This window comes from Juglans microcarpa x Juglans regia, chromosome 1S, assembly GCF_004785595.1.
Source record: "Juglans microcarpa x Juglans regia isolate MS1-56 chromosome 1S, Jm3101_v1.0, whole genome shotgun sequence".
Taxonomy (NCBI): domain Eukaryota; kingdom Viridiplantae; phylum Streptophyta; class Magnoliopsida; order Fagales; family Juglandaceae; genus Juglans; species Juglans microcarpa x Juglans regia.
The window spans coordinates 24,888,669-24,909,527 of record NC_054595.1 but is presented as its reverse complement, the minus strand read 5'-3'; the positions used below and the strand labels follow the sequence as shown (position 1 = coordinate 24,909,527).

The 20,859-nt window shown below is 36.5% G+C and overlaps 3 protein-coding genes across 5 annotated transcripts; 1 reads left to right on the top strand and 2 right to left on the bottom strand.

Annotated features, from left to right (window-relative positions):
• Window positions 1–1,664: 1,664 nt before the first annotated feature.
• On the top strand, window positions 1,665–2,339 carry LOC121247826. Its single transcript, XM_041146276.1, has one exon. The coding sequence runs from the start codon at window positions 1,801–1,803 to the stop codon at window positions 2,152–2,154; it is 354 nt and encodes a 117-aa protein (XP_041002210.1). The 5' UTR covers window positions 1,665–1,800; the 3' UTR covers window positions 2,155–2,339.
• A 1,747-nt stretch (window positions 2,340–4,086) lies between these two features.
• On the bottom strand, window positions 4,087–12,791 carry LOC121247824 (casein kinase 1-like protein 1). 2 transcript variants are annotated; one of them, XM_041146274.1, is made up of 14 exons: window positions 12,390–12,791; window positions 12,264–12,304; window positions 11,865–11,934; window positions 11,607–11,755; window positions 11,415–11,510; window positions 11,253–11,323; window positions 11,018–11,079; window positions 10,815–10,878; window positions 10,648–10,732; window positions 10,425–10,551; window positions 10,216–10,298; window positions 10,062–10,125; window positions 9,102–9,205; window positions 4,087–4,719 (listed from the first exon to the last, which is right to left on the bottom strand). In XM_041146274.1, the coding sequence occupies exons 1-14, from the start codon at window positions 12,463–12,465 to the stop codon at window positions 4,426–4,428; spliced, it is 1,386 nt and encodes a 461-aa protein (XP_041002208.1). In that variant the 5' UTR covers window positions 12,466–12,791; the 3' UTR covers window positions 4,087–4,425. The 2 variants fall into 2 exon arrangements, with proteins under 2 accessions (XP_041002208.1, XP_041002209.1); XM_041146275.1 differs by lacking the exon at window positions 4,087–4,719 and having other exon boundaries at window positions 9,118–9,240.
• Window positions 12,792–13,499: 708 nt separating this feature from the next.
• On the bottom strand, window positions 13,500–20,154 carry LOC121246180 (probable phospholipid-transporting ATPase 4). 2 transcript variants are annotated; one of them, XM_041144230.1, is made up of 12 exons: window positions 19,866–20,154; window positions 19,459–19,545; window positions 17,452–19,365; window positions 17,255–17,365; window positions 16,632–16,908; window positions 16,453–16,541; window positions 16,234–16,321; window positions 15,938–16,147; window positions 15,720–15,845; window positions 14,850–14,948; window positions 14,529–14,720; window positions 13,500–14,438 (listed from the first exon to the last, which is right to left on the bottom strand). In XM_041144230.1, exons 3-12 carry the CDS (start codon window positions 19,254–19,256, stop codon window positions 13,785–13,787), a joined length of 3,651 nt encoding a protein of 1,216 aa, XP_041000164.1. In that variant the 5' UTR covers window positions 19,257–19,365; window positions 19,459–19,545; window positions 19,866–20,154; the 3' UTR covers window positions 13,500–13,784. The 2 variants fall into 2 exon arrangements, with proteins under 2 accessions (XP_041000164.1, XP_041000163.1); XM_041144229.1 differs by lacking the exon at window positions 19,459–19,545 and having other exon boundaries at window positions 19,866–20,153.
• Between the last annotated feature and the right edge of the window lie 705 nt (window positions 20,155–20,859).

Sequence of the window (20,859 nt, the reverse complement as noted above, 5' to 3'; positions counted from 1 at the left end):
CTTATGCTTAAAACACGCTACTTCATTTATGATTACACCTTAATAAATATTTATAGCCCCTAAAATCTCAACTACCATTGTATCTTTGGGAGCTTCAACTACCACTTATTAAATCAACAAAAATGCTATTTCACACCATCGTCTATATGAAGGAATCTTATAATAAACATCCCAATAATAGAGAAAAACAAATATTTTAGCTATTAAAAATTTTATAAAAAAATAAATTTATAAACTGATGTAAATTAGTACGATATGTTAAATTAGAAATGATTGATTTTATTAGATCCAAAACTTGAAGATACAATCTATACAATGATCTAGAGATGAGATAATGATAGAGAGTACCTGCATTTCACTTTCTAATAGTATTGACATTGGCTTCATCAAAGTCATCTCTAAAATTTGATAAAAAGTATATATTTTCCATAAATTCAAAACCTCTTTAACCATAACCCCATATTAGATTAGTCATTAGATTAGTCAAAATAATAATATAATATTAATTTTTTAATAATAGTATTTTTAATTTTTTTTTCATATTTTACAATTACACTAACTATATGTTAATTTATAATTTAATTTAATACTTAAATTATTGTTTCTCAACTAATTTTTTCCTCAATCTAACTAATTCTGATTAATACTTAAACCGTGGTGTTATTAATTAAAAAGTTAGAGGAAGTGATTTTGTAATAAAATAATGAGAACATGAACAGTATGTCTTCAAATATGAAGATGAAAGTAAATACACTATAGCTCAAAGTTGGAGTTTTGATTATTTACCAAATCTAATGCAACGTTTTTAATCACAAACCATTCCAATTTGAAAGATTCATCCATTTTAAAGAGAACGATGTGAGTGCTAATGGGGAACTAAATAATACCTGATTTCATTTTCAAGTCCCATCTGATTTTGGGATTCCTTTGATGTCGACAATGTGCCAACCTTTCGTTAATCTACCTTTAACTAACGATTACTTACGCTTTTTCTTTCTATTAACACATCCATTATAATTTAATTTGAACATTTTTTTTATTATTTGTTCTGAAACAAAAGAGGCCCAACGACTCCATCTATCCAATTATTTTCATTAATTAGGAGTGAATCATATTCCTTATCAAGATTAAAGATTTAGCACCGTCACACTCTACTCACTATTTTTTTTTTTAAAAAAATATTTTATTCACAAAATAATTTTATAAAATTAAATTAAAAGTTAAATATTATATATTAAATTATAAAATTATTTTTACTATAAAATATATTTAACATATCATATGAAATTATATTAATTTATATATTTATTTTTATAAAATATAGATAGTATTTATTTTTTCATTCGTTTTGAATAGTCAAAGTTATCCATTTCACTCGTGTAAGCCTGCCCAATCAGTCAAACTTTGCTAGCAGCAGCCGCATGCAATTACCCCACCGTGTGAAGCCAAAACCAAAAAGTCCATTCAAGAAAAAGTAGAAAGCTACGTCAGATAATTTAACGTTGATCATTTTATAATTTTTTATAACTAAAATTAAATTAATTTTATATTAAAATGTTTATAATAAAATGACGTAATTATAATTGTAACAGTGTATCATTAAAAACGAATCTTAAACTATTCCGAGTTACTAAATAGAAAATAAATAAAGAATTAAATAATAATTATTAAAACACCGCAAAGAAAACCAAATCCTCCAAGGAGTTTCTCTTTGTTATTCTCTCCTCTCCTCCTCCTCCATTGTCTATCAAGTCTCAGTATTGCTCCTTGAACCTTTCAACATCTGTTTGCCTGTTCCCTATGGAGGACTTCAGATCCAAGTCATGCAGGGATGGGAGGATGCAGCTGGAGAGCTACTACGGTGGCCGGGCTGCCCCAACTAGCATGCAAGATCTAAGGTCTTTCAGTGTTAGTTATGCTGGTTCATCTGCACAGCCGAACGAGATAGCAAAGGAAGTGAAGATCAAGAAAGAGAAAAGCAGTCTTGGGTCTATTTCTAAAAGCTGGAGCTTCGGTGACCCCGAATTGCAGAGGAAGAAGAGGGTTGCTGGATACAAGGTCTATTCTGTGGAGGGCAAGATGAAAGGGTCTCTGAGGAAGAGCTTTAGGTGGATCAAGAAATCATACACCCAAGTGGTGGATGGATGGTGGTGACAGATGGGTATATGTTTCTTCATTATTTTTTTTTTTGGGAAATTTTAAGGTTTTATTTTGGTTTGTGGTCAACAAATTCTGTTACGGATTTGAAGTTGTATTATGTGTCTGAAAAATCTTAAATCTCATAGGACTATAGTCCTCTATAACTATTTATAGCAGTACCATAAAACTACATGTGTGTGTGAGTCTTGTCTTGTTTTTCTTTGGGTTCTAAGAGGCTAACTCTAAAAATTCTTTGCTTTTCTTGAAATTCTCAAGTCAATATCATAAAGACGAACAAAAAGATTTGATTTTTAGGCATCACAGTTTCCATACTATGATCTGACTTCAATCTGGATGTGGGCAATCGTCGATTGTTACTTTCGAACTGAACTCTGTTTGGCCATGGATTTCTGCATAATTTATCTGGGGAAACCTGTAAATTCTTCTTCAATCGGTTCTGGGCTGCATGTTTTGGTAACTTGAGCACTGGGCACTGAATTGGATTGAATTTTGCTCTACGTATAAGATAATCAACCCTTTTGTTGTACTTCATCAAAGATCAAAAGAATTGAGAAGATTTTCTTTCTGGATCCTTTTAGGATGTTCTCTCTCCCTGTTTATTGAACTGCTACAAATGTCAACATCTTCCCCAGACTGATTCTGATTCACAAAATTGGATTGGTATTGAAGCCAAGTACTTCAAAATTTGATTATCTTTCATTATGAATGAAGTAAAATCAGGAGGTACTTCACTATGGTTTTCCCCGCTGGATCATTTATGATATATAGCAATAACAAAAGGTTCAGATAAAGGTTCGTACGAACTCTGCAACTTCATTCAGAAGCACAACGACCAACATCTCTTATAAAAAAGCTCATGATTTCTAGATTCGAGGAAGGATACAGAGGGAAGAAAGGGAAATGGTTTAGAAATCTTTGAAAGATGAAGGATAAAAAAAGACAGGAGACGGCGGAACAAAGGAATTTTTCTTGGAGGTTCCACTGCTTCTTTTGACTAAACGTTTTCAGTTGTCAGGATCGAATTTGACATCATGGGAATGTTTTCCCACTGGGGAAAAAGAAATCGGGTGTTAAAAGCTGTTTATCGGTACTATTCCAACATAAGACATAAGGTTCTGTCAAAGTTCAACGTGAAATGATCATTAACGTTAATGGAGCCTCAATAAACAACAACAATTTAAAAAAAAAAATTGATGCGAAGAAAACCTCTCCTACTTCCTTTGATAGCATCACAATCACAACACTCGCGTAACGTTATCGATACGATAAATATTGCTATATCTATCATATTAACCATAAAAAAAAAAGAGTTATGTTACATACAGTTATTTTTGTATATTTTTTGTACACTTCACTGATGTGATTGACAAAAACAATTATTTTATATTAAAAAAAAAGTGATGCAACTAATCACATTAGTGAAATGTGTAAAGAATATACAAAAATGACTGCAGATAAAAAAATTATCTTGATTGTTGCAACATTATAAATACTGACAGACGACGAAAAATGGTATCATCCCTTATAAATTATTAACATATTCCCTACTTCAACTTGATTGAAAAACAAAAAACATATCATGTGACCTCAAAGCATCAGGTCGGAACTACCAACTACTTTAAAATTCGAGGTCGGGTGTTCTCAGATTCAGATGCGCGTGTGACTGTGTATAGTTTTGTGTATGCATATGATGCTCAAGAAACTCAAAATAGCTTGGTTTTATTGGTATGCAATGCTGCATAGAGTTGGATGCTGCATACTTAATGTTCCTGAAAAGTGAAAATTGATTTGAAGTGGCATTATATCTCGGAGCAGCAGAGGCAATATTCGGAACTTCTTATCATGATGGCAAGTTTTGTGTTTCCATTTTAATACGTCCATTTTTCAGGTGAAATGGGCACTAAATCTGGAAGATGCTACAAAAGATGGAACAACACCAAAGCGTTGCCTGTGATTCATAATCTTAAACGTTACTGTCTACAATTATTTACACACAAAAAGACATCAGCTTTTTTGCATTTAGAGGTTCGTATTTGGCTTGAGGAGAACTACAGCCAAATAAAAGAAAAAACGATGGAAAACCAAAAAAAAAAAAAAAAAAAAAAAAACAGAGACAACAACAGAAAGTTAAGAAAGAATAATGCAGAAAGTTCTCTTTTGTCTCCCTTTTTTTTTCCCTCCCTCGCATGAGAGCAAGGGTGATCGTCCGAGACCGTCCCCTCAACCTGGTTCATTCTATGGGAAAGGAATTGAGAACTGGCACTGCTAAAACTGGGCCCTCTCGTCATTGTTAAAATGCAGGCTCTCGATACCCCTGAGAGTGGTCTCGAGGTTCTTTATGGTTGAGGCATTTCTAACAGAAGGTGTACGGTGCTCTGATGATACAACAGGAGAACTTCTTTGCCCACTAGAAATTTTACGAAGAGCTCCTGGGCTTACATTTTTGGTGTTGGGGTGAGAAAGATCAGCTTCACTGCTAATAATTGCTGCATCGCGATTGCTAGAGGCAGCAGCTCGCCGTGACGATCCACTTGACCGTAAAAAATTAGAACTTGGTAACTGCATGAACCCAAGTACCAAGTGCAAGGACAAAAGTAAAAAAGCAGAACCAAACTGCAACTTAATTAATGCAAAAGAAAACACAATTCATTATGATGATCCAAAGAGGCTTGCAGTCATTAGTACTAATGGTATGCCATGACACAGTAAACATATTAAGCATACTCAAGGGTTCAAAAAAATCAATTATTCTTGATGAACTGCAGACTGAAACGTCCTAGGTTCAATTCTACATTAGGACACTTCAAACATCCTAATACACGGTTCTGGCAGTTCTGAAGGGCCTTGTCTTTGTGAGGTTCCAAATCATCAAAAACAAATTCTTGATGAACGAGAGAGGATACACATTTACAAGCGTGAAGGGTGAAAACTTCATAAAGTATTCCATTAGACACCAATTTTAAAAGATTGATTTTTTTTTTTTTACTGGTTTAGATCGCAACTGAGTGAAATACGAAAACACAAACTCTCACCAAATGTTGGTCCCACCAAAGTAGGAACCAGAAAAGCAAATCTTGTAGTGGTGCCAACCTTGAGCATTTTTGCAGGAAATGACTGCTCTCAAGATACATACTCTTGGCACATGATTACTCGAGAAAATGAACCTTTCATCAGATGTTTTAATAAAACATATAGAAGCTTACGTTAGAATACCTCCCCTTAATCCTTCCCAAAAATTTTAAAAATAATTGGTTGCAGATCTCATCTTCCAGTAGCTTACTTGATGTGAAGGTTAAAAAATCTCATTATTTGAGGTTTAGTGGGTTGTTCGTAATCAGTCCTCAAGACTCTTCTCAAATTTCATGGAGTTTGGCAGGAGGGGCAACTCTGCAGCCAATAAACAGAGATTGTTTGTGTTGGTAGTGGTGCACTTTGTTGGAATGCAATAGCCAAAACAAAGAAGAGGGTGAAGTATTATGGTGCCTGAAGGAACTTTTTTGATAAGTAGGTTCCTGAAGGAACTTTTTTGATAAGTAGGTGCCTGAAGGAACTTTTCAGCAAGCTTTGTTCAAATGGTAGGTAGAGCCGTAGAGGCAGGGTGGAAACTACTTTTTCTTATACTTCTTTAAGATGTCGTCCTCTTTGATTTTCTATAACTGTTGATTGAAGTCTTTTGCATCCCTCAGATGTACTTGGTAGCAGCCACCAACCACTGTCTATAATTTTCTTTTAGAAGGAGTCTACTCCGCATTAAAAGAATCAATTTATCACAAAAAAAGTTTACCCACTTAACCAGCCTAAATAACCTTTGTCTTAAACATCATCGTTTATCCTAGATAATCAGTCACAAAATTACACCAGTCAAAATCCTAGAAAAACCCATCCATCTCACGGGCTAGAGGCATCTGAAATGGTTTTGTAACACCCCGACCCCAAAAGTGTGATTTTATTATTATTATTGTTATTATTATTATTATTATTATTATTATTATCTTTATTGTTATTATTTTATTAGATATGGTGGGGATAGTAATTTGTTTTGAATAGAATTTCTCTACTATACGCCTCTTTTATCTTTCTGTTTGGTCTGGGAGTTTCCTGATTTGAAATTATCCCTAACTCAAACACTTCAAAACTCTAATATCCTCTCAAGTGTTCCTTTACTTGTGGGAGTAGTTTTCCAAAGTTTAGTCAAACTCAAACCCCTCCTCGATCACTCACGATAGCTTCCTACCCCTCATCTATAAAACCCACGAGACCCTTAGCAAAAACCATGAAAATTTCACACACTAGCCACCATAGCAGCCTCGGCAGACAGAGAAAACCACTTCCCAACAGCCACCCTAGCACTACTCTTCATACCAAGTCAGCCACCTCGCCGGAAACTACCACAGAGCACGCCGACGGTAAGCTCTCCTTCCTCCACGACGTGCGTAACCCATAAGCCCTCTTGGTCTTTTTTTTCTCCCCACCAAGAATAAAAAACAGCCCCTGCATTTGTTCCCAGCCACCGTCAACCAACAGCCACCTTGTCGGACCACCTCCCACACCACCACAGAAATCGCCGACCAGCCCAACCCCATCGAGCCCACTCCCTTCCGATAAGCCCATTGCCGTCGGCTACCATTTTCCTCCCTAGTGCCTATCGGCTGGACAGAACCTCTCTCTAACTCTCTCACCCCTTTTTTTCTCTTGTGTCGCACCGCTGCCTAGAGACACCAGCCGCGTCGCCGGTCACTCCCAGCCACCCAGAGCCATCGTCGCAGCTGATCCTTCTCTCAGTGAGTCCCTTGCTATCGCACGGCCATCCCGTGTGCTTTGTTTTCTGAAGAATCCTTTGATTCATTACGGGCCCTTGGGCCTAAGCCCATACGGCCAGTGTATTCCTAAGACAAATAGAGTGCTGAGACTTACTTTAATTGGTCTTGTATTTAAATTGGGCTTAATCTTATTATACTGCTTTAGTGATTTTATTGGGCTGATTATATTTTCATAAAAACATTACTTTTACATGGGCTTTATCTACTTGAATAATTATGAACCCAAAGATACAATTTTTATAAAAGTATTAAGGGGTTTTAAAGTATATTCTTAAAGTATACTATGGTGCCTATTATTTTAGTTAAATTCTATTATACGTAGAGTATTACGATACACTTTTCTAGGAAACTAGTAACATCTAGTACCTCATATAGGTAACGCGCTACAAGTTGGAAATCAGGAAGAAACGCTAAGAGGTAAATAGTATGATCATATAAATGCATGCATACTGTGAATATTATTATTATGTATGAAAATATGATGTGCTTATAATGGTTAACTATGCTACGCTAAGAGGCAAGTCAATGTTAGATTTCTTTCACGATCTTTGATGAAATATGAGATTATGCTTGAATGAATGAATTTGTTATTCGATTGATTGAATGTTACTAAAATCATATGAAAGCCATGAGATGCTCATGTGGTAATTCAAGTCAAGTATGCCATGTAATGGAATAGCCATGTTCATGTAATACTTAGATTATGAATGCCATGTTCATGTAGTACTTAGATCATGTATGTCATGTTCATGTAGTACTTAGATCATGAATGCCATGTTCATGTAAGTTTTGATTGATTGAATGTTACTAGAATTATATGAAAGCCATGAGATGTTCATGTAGTAATCCAAGTCAAATATGCCATGAAATAGAATAGCTAGATTATGCAAGCCATGTTCATGTAATACTTAGATTATATATGCGATGTTCATGTAATACTTAGATTATGAATGCCATGTTCATGTAGTACTTAGATCATGTATGTCATGTTCATGTAGTACTTAGATCATGAATGCCATGTTCATGTAGTACTTAGATCATGTATGCTATGGAATGTCATATAATGTTCAGATCATGTTATGCTATGTCATGTACAAGAAAATGCCATGTTATGCTATGCCATGTTAAGAAAGTTCATGAAGCCTAATGAATTCTCATGCATTAAGAAAGATAAGAAGTTTTAATACAGTGCCACGGGCTCAAGCGTGATTAACCACAAATTAAGTGAAACACGGACCCAAGCGTGTTTCACTCCATGATTCAGTTAAGTGAAACACAGACCCAAGCGTGTTTCACTCCATGTTATTTTCAGTTAAGTGAAACACAGACCCAAGCGTGTTTCACTCCATGTTAAAACAAGATAAACAAGTTATTATGCATTCACGTTATATATTTGTCATGATTATGTATGTTTCCGTTCATGTTAATGATGAAAATATATATATATATATATATATAACATGCGAATTTGTGACGATATGTGTATATATGCAAAGTTTTCAGAAAGTTATGTTACTTGTATGATTGTGAATTTGTGATGCTGTAAATATGTTGTTGTAAAGAGTCTTCAGAACTTAAGTCCATGCTAGGCCAAATTATATTTCACGGTATGATGTGCTACTTACTGAGTATTCGACTCATTTTTGTTTGTCTTCTTGTTTTCTTCCATGTTCAATTCTCACAGATGGTGTCTATGATGACGCAGAGCTAGATGGCCAGGAATAAATCTAGTATAAAGACTTAGGAAGGAATAAGTGATATTCACACAAGAATTAGATTTCTTTTATGTCATTCATAGGATTAGTTTAAGTATGTTCTTTTACATTACGTTCAGTGTTCGAAACAATCATGTTCAATTCAGTTTTAATAGTTTTGATTCATTTCAATAAATGAGGTATTTTAGGATATGAATCTCTTTACCGGGCATTATGTTATGAATGTTAGTAACATCTCTATCCTACGGGAACAGGATGTTACAGGTTTACAAGGCCTTAATGAGTAATGGGATGAAATGTAAGTTTCTGCAATAGTGAACCTAAACCCTCATACCGGCCAACTGTAAGCACATGCACGGAGGCAGAAAAACTCCTCCAAATCTAGCTTCAGTCAGAGAGTACATACCAGAGCATCTTTAGCTGCAGTTGGATCATTTGCAATTGGACTTTTCTGTTTAGAGAGGCTTCCGGCATTTACAACTGGTCCAGAGTGTCTCCTACGGGTGGGATCTACAGAAGACCAACCAGTCAGCCTACCTTCTTCCCTACTTACAACAGCGTTAATTTAGCATATGAAATATCTCAACTCAAGTAGATAGCATGAAAAGATACTTAAAATACAGAAATAAAATTTGAAGGTATATATAGGCCACCAAAAAAGGTTCACTTAAGAAAAATTTAAGTGCATCTGTTTGAACTCACTCAAAGGACTGAAGTGATGTAGAACAAGCTGCACAAGCTTTTATGGACTAGTTTAAGAGAAACAAGGCTCAGATTGGGGCCTGTAAGAGGACCAATTGAGCGGTATTTGATCTGATCAGTTGTAAAATAGAATGCATCAAGGGAAACACCGTTAGGACAATAGACAGCCAGATTGTGCCACTGGAAGCACTGTTTGAATGCCAATTCAAACACAGTTGTAGATTTATGGAAGCTAAGGTTCTTTTGCTTATTTTTGAACATTTAGTTACCTTTCAAGGGTTCTTTGTAATCTTACCTTACTACTATTGGGGTTTTCAGTGCTTAACTAAATAAATAAAAACATGTTATGCACTCATAAGATCATTCAGCCATCTTGAATGATATTTCTCGAGGAGTTTTTTTACCATTATTCCTCACATTCCTTGAGGATTCATGAGAGAGGGGGGGGGGGGGGGGGGGGGGGGGGGGGGGGGGGGGGGGAGATTGAAGAAATAATTGTTTCAATGAATAACCAATGTGAGAAGCTATAATATCCATGGAATAGCCAGTATATTGCAACTAAAGGAAGCATATGCGAAACCAATAAGATTGAGAAATACAGTGGATTGCTAAATGAGCACAATCCATCAGAAAGGGAGGTGGGAGGAAGAAACACAAGATTTACCTGATTGTTTATCAGTAATTGTGGCAGTAGGTGGCATGCCAGAGCTGGGTCCAGCACCAGGACCCTGTGAGATGACAAATGAAAAAGAGATAAAAACATACTACTTCTTTGTGTATGTGCAAAAAACCAAAGGCCATTGAGGAGGGTCACTCACAAGAGCACGGGTAGGTGGAGTGGCCATTTGCGATTGTTGATATTTCAAAATAGTCCAATCAAACACATAATCAAACTGGAAGCCTTCAGCCATAGAAAAATTTTATTTGAGACAATTTGTAGAGTCAACAGCAAAATTGGGAGTATTATTGTCATATAATTTGAACAGGTGAAATATCTAAGACACCATAGAAGACAGAAAGTCCAAACCTTCACGTATGAAAAGGTCACGGAATAGTCTTTTGAGATAAGCATAATCTGGCTTATCATCAAACCGTAGGGACCGGCAGTAATGGAAGTATGAAGCAAATTCTGTGGGATAACTGCGACACAAGGCCTAAAAAAGAAACAACAACCTTTCCAGTCAATTACACATAAATTACATACACAAAAACATCATAAATTCTAAAAATATCCTATGGCGTGACTATACCTCAGTAGAAGTAGATACTTTCTTCTCGCTGATCTTCTCATACTTTTGCTTCTTAGTTCCTGCTTTCAGTCCCTGCCAAGGAAGACTATAAAGAAGACGGTCATAACAAAACAGCCAACAAAATGAAACAAGAATATAAGATAACATTGGCACTCAGAAATCTTTACCTTCCCCTTAAGAAGTATATAAGAACATATCCAAGTGATTCTAAATCATCCCTGCGGCTCTGTTCTATGAAACACAAAAGCAAACAGAGTCAATGGTCAGAACCATAAGGCTCAGAAAAAGCAGGGGGGTAGAAGCTAGCTATAAAGATCAACACATATTTATCAGGAACAAAACTGCAAGAAAATGCAATTAAAATGTATACCGATGCCAAGGTGAGTATTCATGCTTGCATATCTTGCAGTTCCTGTCAAATTCTTATTTTCTCTGCAGAGTTTATGAGCACGTCAATTGATATAAAGATGGTGAATATACTACAAGGCATTTTTGGATGAGAGTTGGAAATCATACAAAAGAAACGCAGAAAAAGGACAACCGGAAAAATAAAATAAACAACATTACAGGTGAAGCAACTAAGGTCGTAGTGCAAACCAACTAACCTATAAGGGATATGTTGATGAGTTGAAGTGTCTCTGTACTTCTTAGCAAGACCAAAGTCAATGATGTAGACCTATATGATAGTAGATATCAGGTAATGCATCATTATTTAACATGAAAGCATAAATTGATAATTGAAGAAAGGAGAGGGCTCAGCAGTAAACCTGATTTGCGCGCCTCCCTAAACCCATAAGAAAGTTGTCAGGCTTAATATCCCGATGCAGAAATGATTTGGAATGAACAAACTCCACTCGATTTATCTGACAGGAATATCAAGATTAGGTTGCCATGGATAACCAAAACTGTAATGCAGGTGAAATTCTAGAAGAACATGCATGCGATAGGAAAAACTCTACCATCTGATCTGCTAGCATAAGAACACTCTTAAGGGACAATTTCCTACTGCAAAAGTTGAATAAATCTTCAAGACTTGGTCCCAGTAAATCCAGAACGAGAACATTATAGTCTCCTTCAACGCCAAACCATCTCACATTTGGAATTCCAGCTGCCAAAATAGGAAAGAATTTCCAACCGATGTACAATTCAGATGGATGAGTACCATCATAATTTCAGATTTTTCAAGGGGAAAAAAGGACAGCGATAAAGGTTATTACTTCCTCCCTGTAGTATTTTATACAACTTCGATTCATAAAGCAACTGGGGATGCTTTGTCTTGATATTTTCCTGAGTTAAAAATAAAAGGAGTTTCAGTAACCACTCATATAGGAATATAAAATGTTTAGGTGTTAAACTAACTAAACCCACAGAAACATTGGCTCGAAATAACCAATAAGATTCAACAGCATGAAAACCCACGAAACGAGACTCAAAAAATAGTTAAGTTATCAGCATTAACCTTCAGAAATCTACAAGCAAACAAAGAAACCTAAAAAAAAATTAATTCTATGAATTAGAAACAAATTGATCGAGAGGAGTACAGAATTATAAAACTCCACGAACAGAATCAAACGTAGTCCAAGGCTAAAAAGTAAAAAAGAAAACAAAATACTCACAAGCTTAATCGCAACCTCCTCATTCGTCTGAATATTAGTACCTGAAACCAGTTTTACAAAATTAAGAAATTACACAAAAAAAAATTAATGGTACCCAAAAAAAAAACAGAAATTAAATTTACAGACCGAGATAGATCTCTCCGAACGATCCGCTACCGATCTTCCGGCCGAGCCGAAACTTGTTCCCAACGCGAGGTTCCATAATTCCCAAAATACACGATCAGACCGAGCCCCAGCTCCAACTCAAAGCCCTTCCAAGAAAATTGGAGAGATAGGGACCTCCAGAGCCTTGACCAAGTCCAAGTCTCGGCAAACAATAAAAATCAACGACGAAGAAGCTGTCAGGATGGCATGGGACAGGGAAGCAAATAACGGAAAAGAGTGGGGGCAAAAACATCAATCGAAATTGGGATTAGAGTGAAGAAGAAGAAGAAAGTGAAGGCATTGTGATAGTTTGATATCGCTCACTCTCTCACAACGCTTTGATTGAATCGAAGCGAAATTTCCCAAGGCCTTTTATAAATGAAAAATGCTCTCTTTCCTTCTCTTTTGGTTATGTAACGTGTCTGAAAACGACGTTGTTTTACTTCCTTAAGGTGGTTAATTCCCAAACGACGTAGTTTGGTAATATCCCTTACCATTTATAAATATCAGACTTTTGGGGAGTGGGTAACAAAGCTAAAACTTACTGCATCAACAACAGCAGTTACACCAACAACAACAATACCAATTATTATAATATTAAAATTTACAAAAAAATCAGAAAAAAATATAAAAAATCATAAGATCTACTTGCTTGATCAAACATCAGTTGCAAGAGGAGAGAGAGAGAGAGAGAGAGAGAGAGAGAGAGAGAGAGAGAGAGAGAGAGAGAGAGAGAGCTTCATATGATTTTTGAATTCTAGCTTTTGGGGTTAGGTTTTTCCATGACTGCCAGTTTAGGCGGGCTGAGTTCAGGGTCATTTTTAGAGTTGGATCCAAGAGTTTGTCTCTCAACACTGCAACGATGTGCAAAGACTGTTTGTTTTTACAGATGAGATGAGTTGAAATAAAAATTAAAAATTAAATAAAATATTGTTAAAATATATTTTTTAATATTATTTTTGTTTTAGAAATTTAAAAAATTGAATTATTTATTTTATTTTTGAAAATTTAAAAAAACTATTAATTATTAGATGAAACTATACTTAAAACAAGCGAGGCCTTAAAAGAAACTATAAACAGCCACAGTTGATATGTATGACAGCTCTCATTAGTCAATGCTACCCAGAGCAACTTTTTATATAAAAATCAACAATTTTCACAAGCTATTCATTCTTCACCTCAATAAATATTGTACATACAACAGGCTCTAACACGTTTCTGTAATGAATGGACAAACTCCAACCAACTTCAATAAAACAGATAAAAAGAAAGCAAATAAATGAATTAGAAAAGGGGGGGCCACAACATAAAACTACAATCGGCCAAAAACCCCAAGGAAAAAAAATATATATCAAAAATGAAAAGTCATGGATATGGTCATGATGCAACCGAGCTCGAGTGTTTCTTCTGCAGCCTCCCTCTCAACTGCCTGATCTTTGCCTCCACCCTTGCTGTGAACCCAATCTTGGTATCATGCCTTGCTTTGGAACTCTCCCTAGTCCACATATGTTGATCCTCGACATCTCTTTTGTAGTACTTGATTTCTTGGATGACATGATGATCCATTGGATTAAAACATCTTTGGAAAGATATGTGCGCAAAGTAAGGAAGATTACAGGCGATTGTCACTAGCAGGGTGGCTGCCCAATATATAGGAGCAGGACCAAGAGCTTCAACTAGAAGTTTGTAGGCGTTCCCAGAAATAAGCGGTGATATCATGCCATATAGCAAGAGAAACAGATACCAAGTGACAATGCTGCCCCAGACCAGGAGGTGTTGGATCCATGTGAAGTGGCTCATTGTGAGTGCAATCTGGCAATTGACAGCCCAGATGATGCAAGTGAACATTGTTGTACCTACGGTGGCCATATCAGCTGTCTGGCCTCCATCACGAAATGCCTGATCATAGAAGATGATAATGTTGAGGAAGAAAATAATGAGGGAGGAATATAGACCGTTGCCCATCCAACCCAGTATCCTGTACCAGTCGAAGAACAAATTTCTTGGCCCTTGCTGATATAGTGCAGGGAACTGAAAAGGCATGGTAGATGTGTGAGTATATCGACAGGGCTGAGAGGAACATAGATGAAAAATGCTGTGGGCATTATCAACAGAACTAACCTGTAGGCAGACTTCTGAAGAGACATCTTGTTCAAAAACTCCAAGTGAAATGACAGGCAATGAGGTAAGCAAAACATTAAACAACAGCATGTACCAATCATCGTAAACTGACTGCCCAGAAAAGGCCGCAAATGCCTCAAAGTAGAAGAGGGTAAGACCAAATGCTATATTTTTGTAGAAGAAATAGCAAACCTGAATGCAAAAGATTCCAGGTTAACCGAGGATGAATTAGTGATGAAACAAGCATATGCAAATACACACAGTTGTCAATAAATCAAAGAGAAATGATAAGCAAACATTGACATGAGCGCTAACTGTTACCATCTGAGCAATCCTCTTATAACACCAGTGTCCATGGACTACCAGAAGTCTCTCCAGAAATCGAAACTGGGCAATGGAGAAGTCACTAGCCATTACAGCCTGTAAAAAAGTTGCCCGTTATGATCATCCATGAAATAAGCAGGAAAATACATGCTTCTAAAGGAAAAACCTCATGCACATTTTCTTGACTTATCCATACAAGAACAAACACTAATAATTACAAAATAACTAGATAAATAGTCCTATATGCAACGAAAGCAATTCAGATTTGGTGATCAACATCCATGGAGATGGATTGAATAGAACCTGCCCGACAACATCTCTTTGCCTCCACATAAAAGATCATGTATACAATTTTTTTTTTTTTTTTTTGTAAGTAAAAAGATCATGTATACATCAATAATAATCAGCTAGCAGATAATGTGCAACTGAAATATAATCTTGAAACAGCTCCCTCCCCACCTTCGATTAAGAGAAATAATCAAGTAGTAGTCATATGGCAAATAAGGCAAATCCCTGGAAAATTCTGTGGGAGTGGATTTTTTCCCTTCAATCAGAAAGTGTAAGACTAGACAGAAACTAGTCCCCCAATTTCCTTCACATTATTCCTTTCTGCTCAACGTTCCTGTTCCTGTCTGGCTAGAGTCAAATATGAGACCAGATATAGGAAACAAGAATGCCGAATGCCCCTACCCCTCTTTTGGTAACCTAGACCAAATTTGGGAATCACAGGCAGTAAGAGCTTTAAGAAATTTTGCTAAAAGGTCTGAAACATCTGATATCTGTAAGAATTCCAGAACTTAAAAAACGAATGTACATACTCATTTTGAGAGACATTGTGCAGAAAAGCCACTCAGACTTGTTACCAACCTGCATACCTTCGACCCCACTAATGCCAACACCAATGTCAGCTTCTTGAATCATTCCCACATCATTTGCACCATCACCAATCGCTAGGGTGGTTTTCCCAGTTCCTTCTTTTACTAACCTTGTTACCTGGTGCCAAAATTAAACAAATGAATACAAAAGAAATAAGGAAAATACTTGAAGACAGTTGCATATTAACAAACAAGAGAAGACGATCCTACCATTGCTTTCTGCTTAGGGGAGACACGACAACATATGACAGATGCACAATCAACTGCTAACCCTAAGAACTGATGCTTCATATCATCCTCTAAAGCATGAGTCAGAGTTTTTCCATCGATAATTAATGCAAATGCAGCATGGGGATCCTTCTCCAGCTTGATCATTTGTGAGGCATTGGTGAGTTGATTCAAAATGTTCTCTTTCACAGCCTGATCAATGACAAAGATTGATTTCTAAAATCTAATAATGACAAATTTCTGAAAGTGAATCCTGCAATCATTGTCAAGAGATATACCTCTTTGCCATCTTTGGCCAATGTGTCTGAATTTGTTGTTGTTATACAGATCTGCTTCATCCCCTGTCGGAGCAAACTGCATGCAAATCTGCATCATGCAAACAAGATTACCTTAGTTTCACAAGGTATCTCTAAGTAAGAAGTCCTGTTTCTGTAAACCCATTAAGAAAATAAGTGTGTATAATGGATGGTGCTTTCATCAATTCGAAAGAGACAGACCCTATGTTGATTGCCGTTTCCATCTTATCCCCCGTCAATACCCAGATCTTGAGACCAGCTTGTGCAAGTTTATCAATGCACTGGGGAACCTAAAAAGGAGACAATAGGAACACTAAGTCAAAGCAAACCAAAAAACAAGCATTAGTATTAATGTGGATATAAAGAATGGGTATTTCTACCCCTTTTTGCAATTTGTCCTCCACAGCAGTTGCACCGACAAGTATTAACTCTCTTTCCATCATTTCTGCTACACGCTCAAGCATTGCTTCTCTATCAGCCCCAATACATGTTTTGGCTTTCTGAAACTCATTGTTCCAAGTGGCATACTCAGACTCCTCAAGCTTTCTATAAGCAAGTGCCAATGTACGCAACCCAGCTTCTCCATATTCAGTCAAGTGCTTAGTAGTAGCTTCCTCATACATTCTTCCATTCTTTGAAAGGCGATCAAAAATGATGCTGCATAGTACAAGAAGCAATGGATGGGTGTCAGTGTGTCAAAAAGCAACATGCTTCGGTCTCCCAATCAATTAAAGATTTTAAAGAAGTTTAGATGAAAGACTAGAAGAGGCAAACAACTAAATATAAACCTAAAGGATCAAAAGGTAGATGTTGTACTAAATAGTTTTATAAGTAGTTTAGCCTTAATAATACTTCACAAGAAAAAAAAGAAAAGAAAAAAAAACTATCTTTCAGCACCCTACAAAGGCAGATTGAAGATTCTACACAGGTCATTTACACCTTTAAATGGTTATCATACTTCTTAAGGAAATTCAACAATCTGAAGTATATTTGTGAGCCTTACCTGTCAGCACCTTTGCACAGAAGCAGAATCTGCCCCTCCTCGTCCTGCACAATTACAGACATTCGCTTTCTTTTGCTGGTGAACTCCAGTATGTTCAGAAGTTTGTACTCTCTGTAAAGATAAATCACCCTAAGACAACAAAACTCTGAAAAAGCTTAACAAAAAGCCTCTATTATCTAACTCGGTCATATTCTTACCTTTCAGCTGGTTGTTTTGAATTAGGATATCGTTCGCGGATAAACACACTTGATTGTGTTCTTTTACAAAACTCAAAACCAAATTCTCTCGCTGCAACAAGAAAAGCCCCTTCATCGGGTGACTCTGCTTCATAAGTAAAACTTCCAGTCTCTTGATTCGGCTCAGGAATTGCAGTCTGACATATTGCTAATATCCGGAAAAAAAGTAAATGAACATCAGTATTGGGTTCTTTCAACCAATTTCCATTCATGAGGCGGCCATCGTCAAAGCTAAACCCTTTTATTACAGGTTTCTGACCAGTTCCATTACTATAAGAAATGACAGTTTCCAGTTCAATTTCCGAAGCTCTTCCGACATTCTTCCTGGAACTTTGTTGATTATCTCTACGCATGGGAAAACTGGAAATGTCTACTTCCTCCTCAATAGCCATCTGTTTTGCAGCAGCAAGTTCAACTTCACTAGAACGCACACCATATGCGGTACCAGCAATGGAGCACTTCAGAAAATCCATCTGATTGCAGGTCAAAGTGCCTGTTTTGTCAGAGAGGATTGTGTCAACCTGGCCCAATTCCTCGTTTAAGTTTGATGTTCGTGCTTGAGCAGGATTTCCAGTCTCTTCATCATACATATGTATGTCTTGGTTAATGAAGGTTGCTTGCAAAACCTTTACAACCTCAATTGATACATAGAGCGAGATGGGTATTAAATATCCATAAAGGATGAGAGCAGTAATCAGATGGTAAAATCCCGACAAGGCTGGCTTGCCAGGATTAAATAAATTGTCAGTATTCTGGGGTTCTAAGTACCACCAATCTGGCACTTGGTACTTGGTCTTTACGGCAAAGCCAATTGAGCTGATCAATGAGATCACCACGAGGAGAGTGAAAAGGACATATATGATGTAGTCCATCTTTTTTTCTATTGTGCTCCTTTTTGAAGGGGACTCCGTTGCATTCTGCATGACTTTGCTATCATGGCCAGTGAAGATCACCACACCATATACATAAGCTGTATTCCTCAGCTTTGAATCTCTAAGGAGAATCTGGCCAGGATCAAGAGAAAAAACCTGCCGATCATACTCCAAATTACCCACAAAGGTGTAAAGACTGGGGTTTGGGTCTTCACATCGGATTATCCCAGTAAAATCCTTGAAAGCCTCATCATCGTCCAATGGCAAGGTCGCCTCCAGACATCTCTTTACTTTCAAGTTTGTCTCACCATCTAAATTCATAGTTTCCACATAGCAAATCCCATCCTCATAGTTCGATGACAAGAGAAGCAAGTCTGCTGGAAAAAATTGATCCTTTTCCACTTTCAACACATCTCCCACCCGAATCTTATGCCATGGTCTATCACCAAAAAGACCATTCCCTTTATGAACACTAGTTTTCCGGCGATTAACCTTCATGTCCTGAACGAACCTACGCGAATCTTCCAGGGCTTCCTTTGCCATACTGAGCCCAACAACAAATGCAAGAGGAGCAATCATGCTCACAGCACTAAATGGCGAAATTGCTGTGAGGGAAAGAGCCGCAGCCAAAAGAAAGTACAAATTAGCAACCCTCCTGAATTGCTCAAAGATTGCCTTGGGCAAGAATGTAACAACATTATACTTGGTAGTTGATATATAATTTGAGCAGTACTTCAGAGGTTTCTTCTGATGGAGATGTGGTTGGTTGCAGTGTATAATTCGCGAGCCCTGAACTGAATTGGGTCTCTCGGCCTCCGTGTTACTTGGATGGAGGCATGAGAATGTGTAAAGATGGCTCTGCTGGAGTTTTGCCCTTATCCTTCCCCTTGTCATTTCTCCAAATTTCAGCTCAAAACAAGTATAATTGGCACATATCAATTAAAGGAAACTTGAATCTCCTGCAAATGATTTTTCCCTTATGTCCAATTTCTTCTTCTAACGCCTGATTACAAAGCAGAAGGGAATTAGTTGAGAAGCACATAAATTTGACTATAGGCAGCAAACAATATTCTTAGAACAACACAAAGAAACGAACTTCAAGGATCAAGAGCACCACATTCCATAAGGAGCTTCTATTCAAATTTGCATACAAATGCTTCGCACATCCATGTTTGCAAATTATCTGAAACGTCACATTTGAGTAATAAAGCAGCCGCGCGGTGAGCACAGATCGAATTAATCTTTCGCCTTTTGAAATTTAAGGAACAGAAAAGGTTTATAAACGAATTTGGCAACAAATCCATATCTGACAGTGCCCAGCTAAAAATTCATGAAACAATCACTAATAAAAGTGCAGATTCCTCGTACCAGATGCTATAAATTCACAAAGAACCCAAAAACATCCCAAGAATTCTTAAGGGAAAAAAAAAAAGGACCAGAAAAAGCTTTATATGTATACATATGCATACAAGATGTTATATACAAGAAAACAGGAAAGCGCACCTGGAAACGTGAGCCTCAATGATGTTGAAGACAAATTAGCAAAAACACATCTAGCAAAAGAGCTTCACAGTTGTAGATCAAAGAAGAAGACAACAAAAGTCAAGAATCAAGATAGAGCTTGAGAGAAAGAGAGAGAGAGGGGACAGGGTTTTAGACCAAAGTGAAGGTTCTCTTCTCGTCCAAGAAAGCAAGTCCGAACTAATGCCGGGAATCTCTCGTCCCTCCTCTCCTCTGTTTATATTTTTCCAGTCTCCCCGATTCATTTTTAACATTATTTTCCACGCAACTCTCTACATTATTGTAAATATTCATTTTTAATAATAATAATTTAATCACATAATAATACTTGCTTGCCTAAAATTGTCTCGCAGCCTAGAACCCTAAAACAACAGCTGATTCGAGAAGCAGTCCATGAAACCCACATCATGGGTCCCATCTCTTTCCACGTGGCATCCCACCTCTTGTTTTCCCCACTAATCACACAGAAAAAAAAATGTTGATACTTGCACGTTCACGTTGCGAAGACTTTTGTAAAACAAAGTCTTTTTTGTGTATTTTTTATATACTTTATTAATATGATTAGTTGCATATTTTTTTAATATAAAATAATTTATTTTAATTGATCATATTAATAAAATGTATAAAAAGTACATAAAAATAATTATATATAATAGAATTCTTTGTAAAACAATTGATTTCATAAGGAAAAAATGATCTTTATAATGTCGAATACACAAAAGTGAGTAAATAAGGAATTTATATGAAAAAAATTAATTTTTTAATAATAGACTGCACTTTAAAATTATGTGTTAGGGAAAATTTAAAATTTGTGTATCTTGATGTGTCACTTAATTTCTTGCGGTATAATACCCACAAAAAAATGTTTACATTAATGTAGAATTACATCTCCGCTTTATAAAAATGTTATTCATCATATTCTGAACAACCATCGTTTCTTAATATGAGACATTGAATAAACAGTAGAAAAATAAAA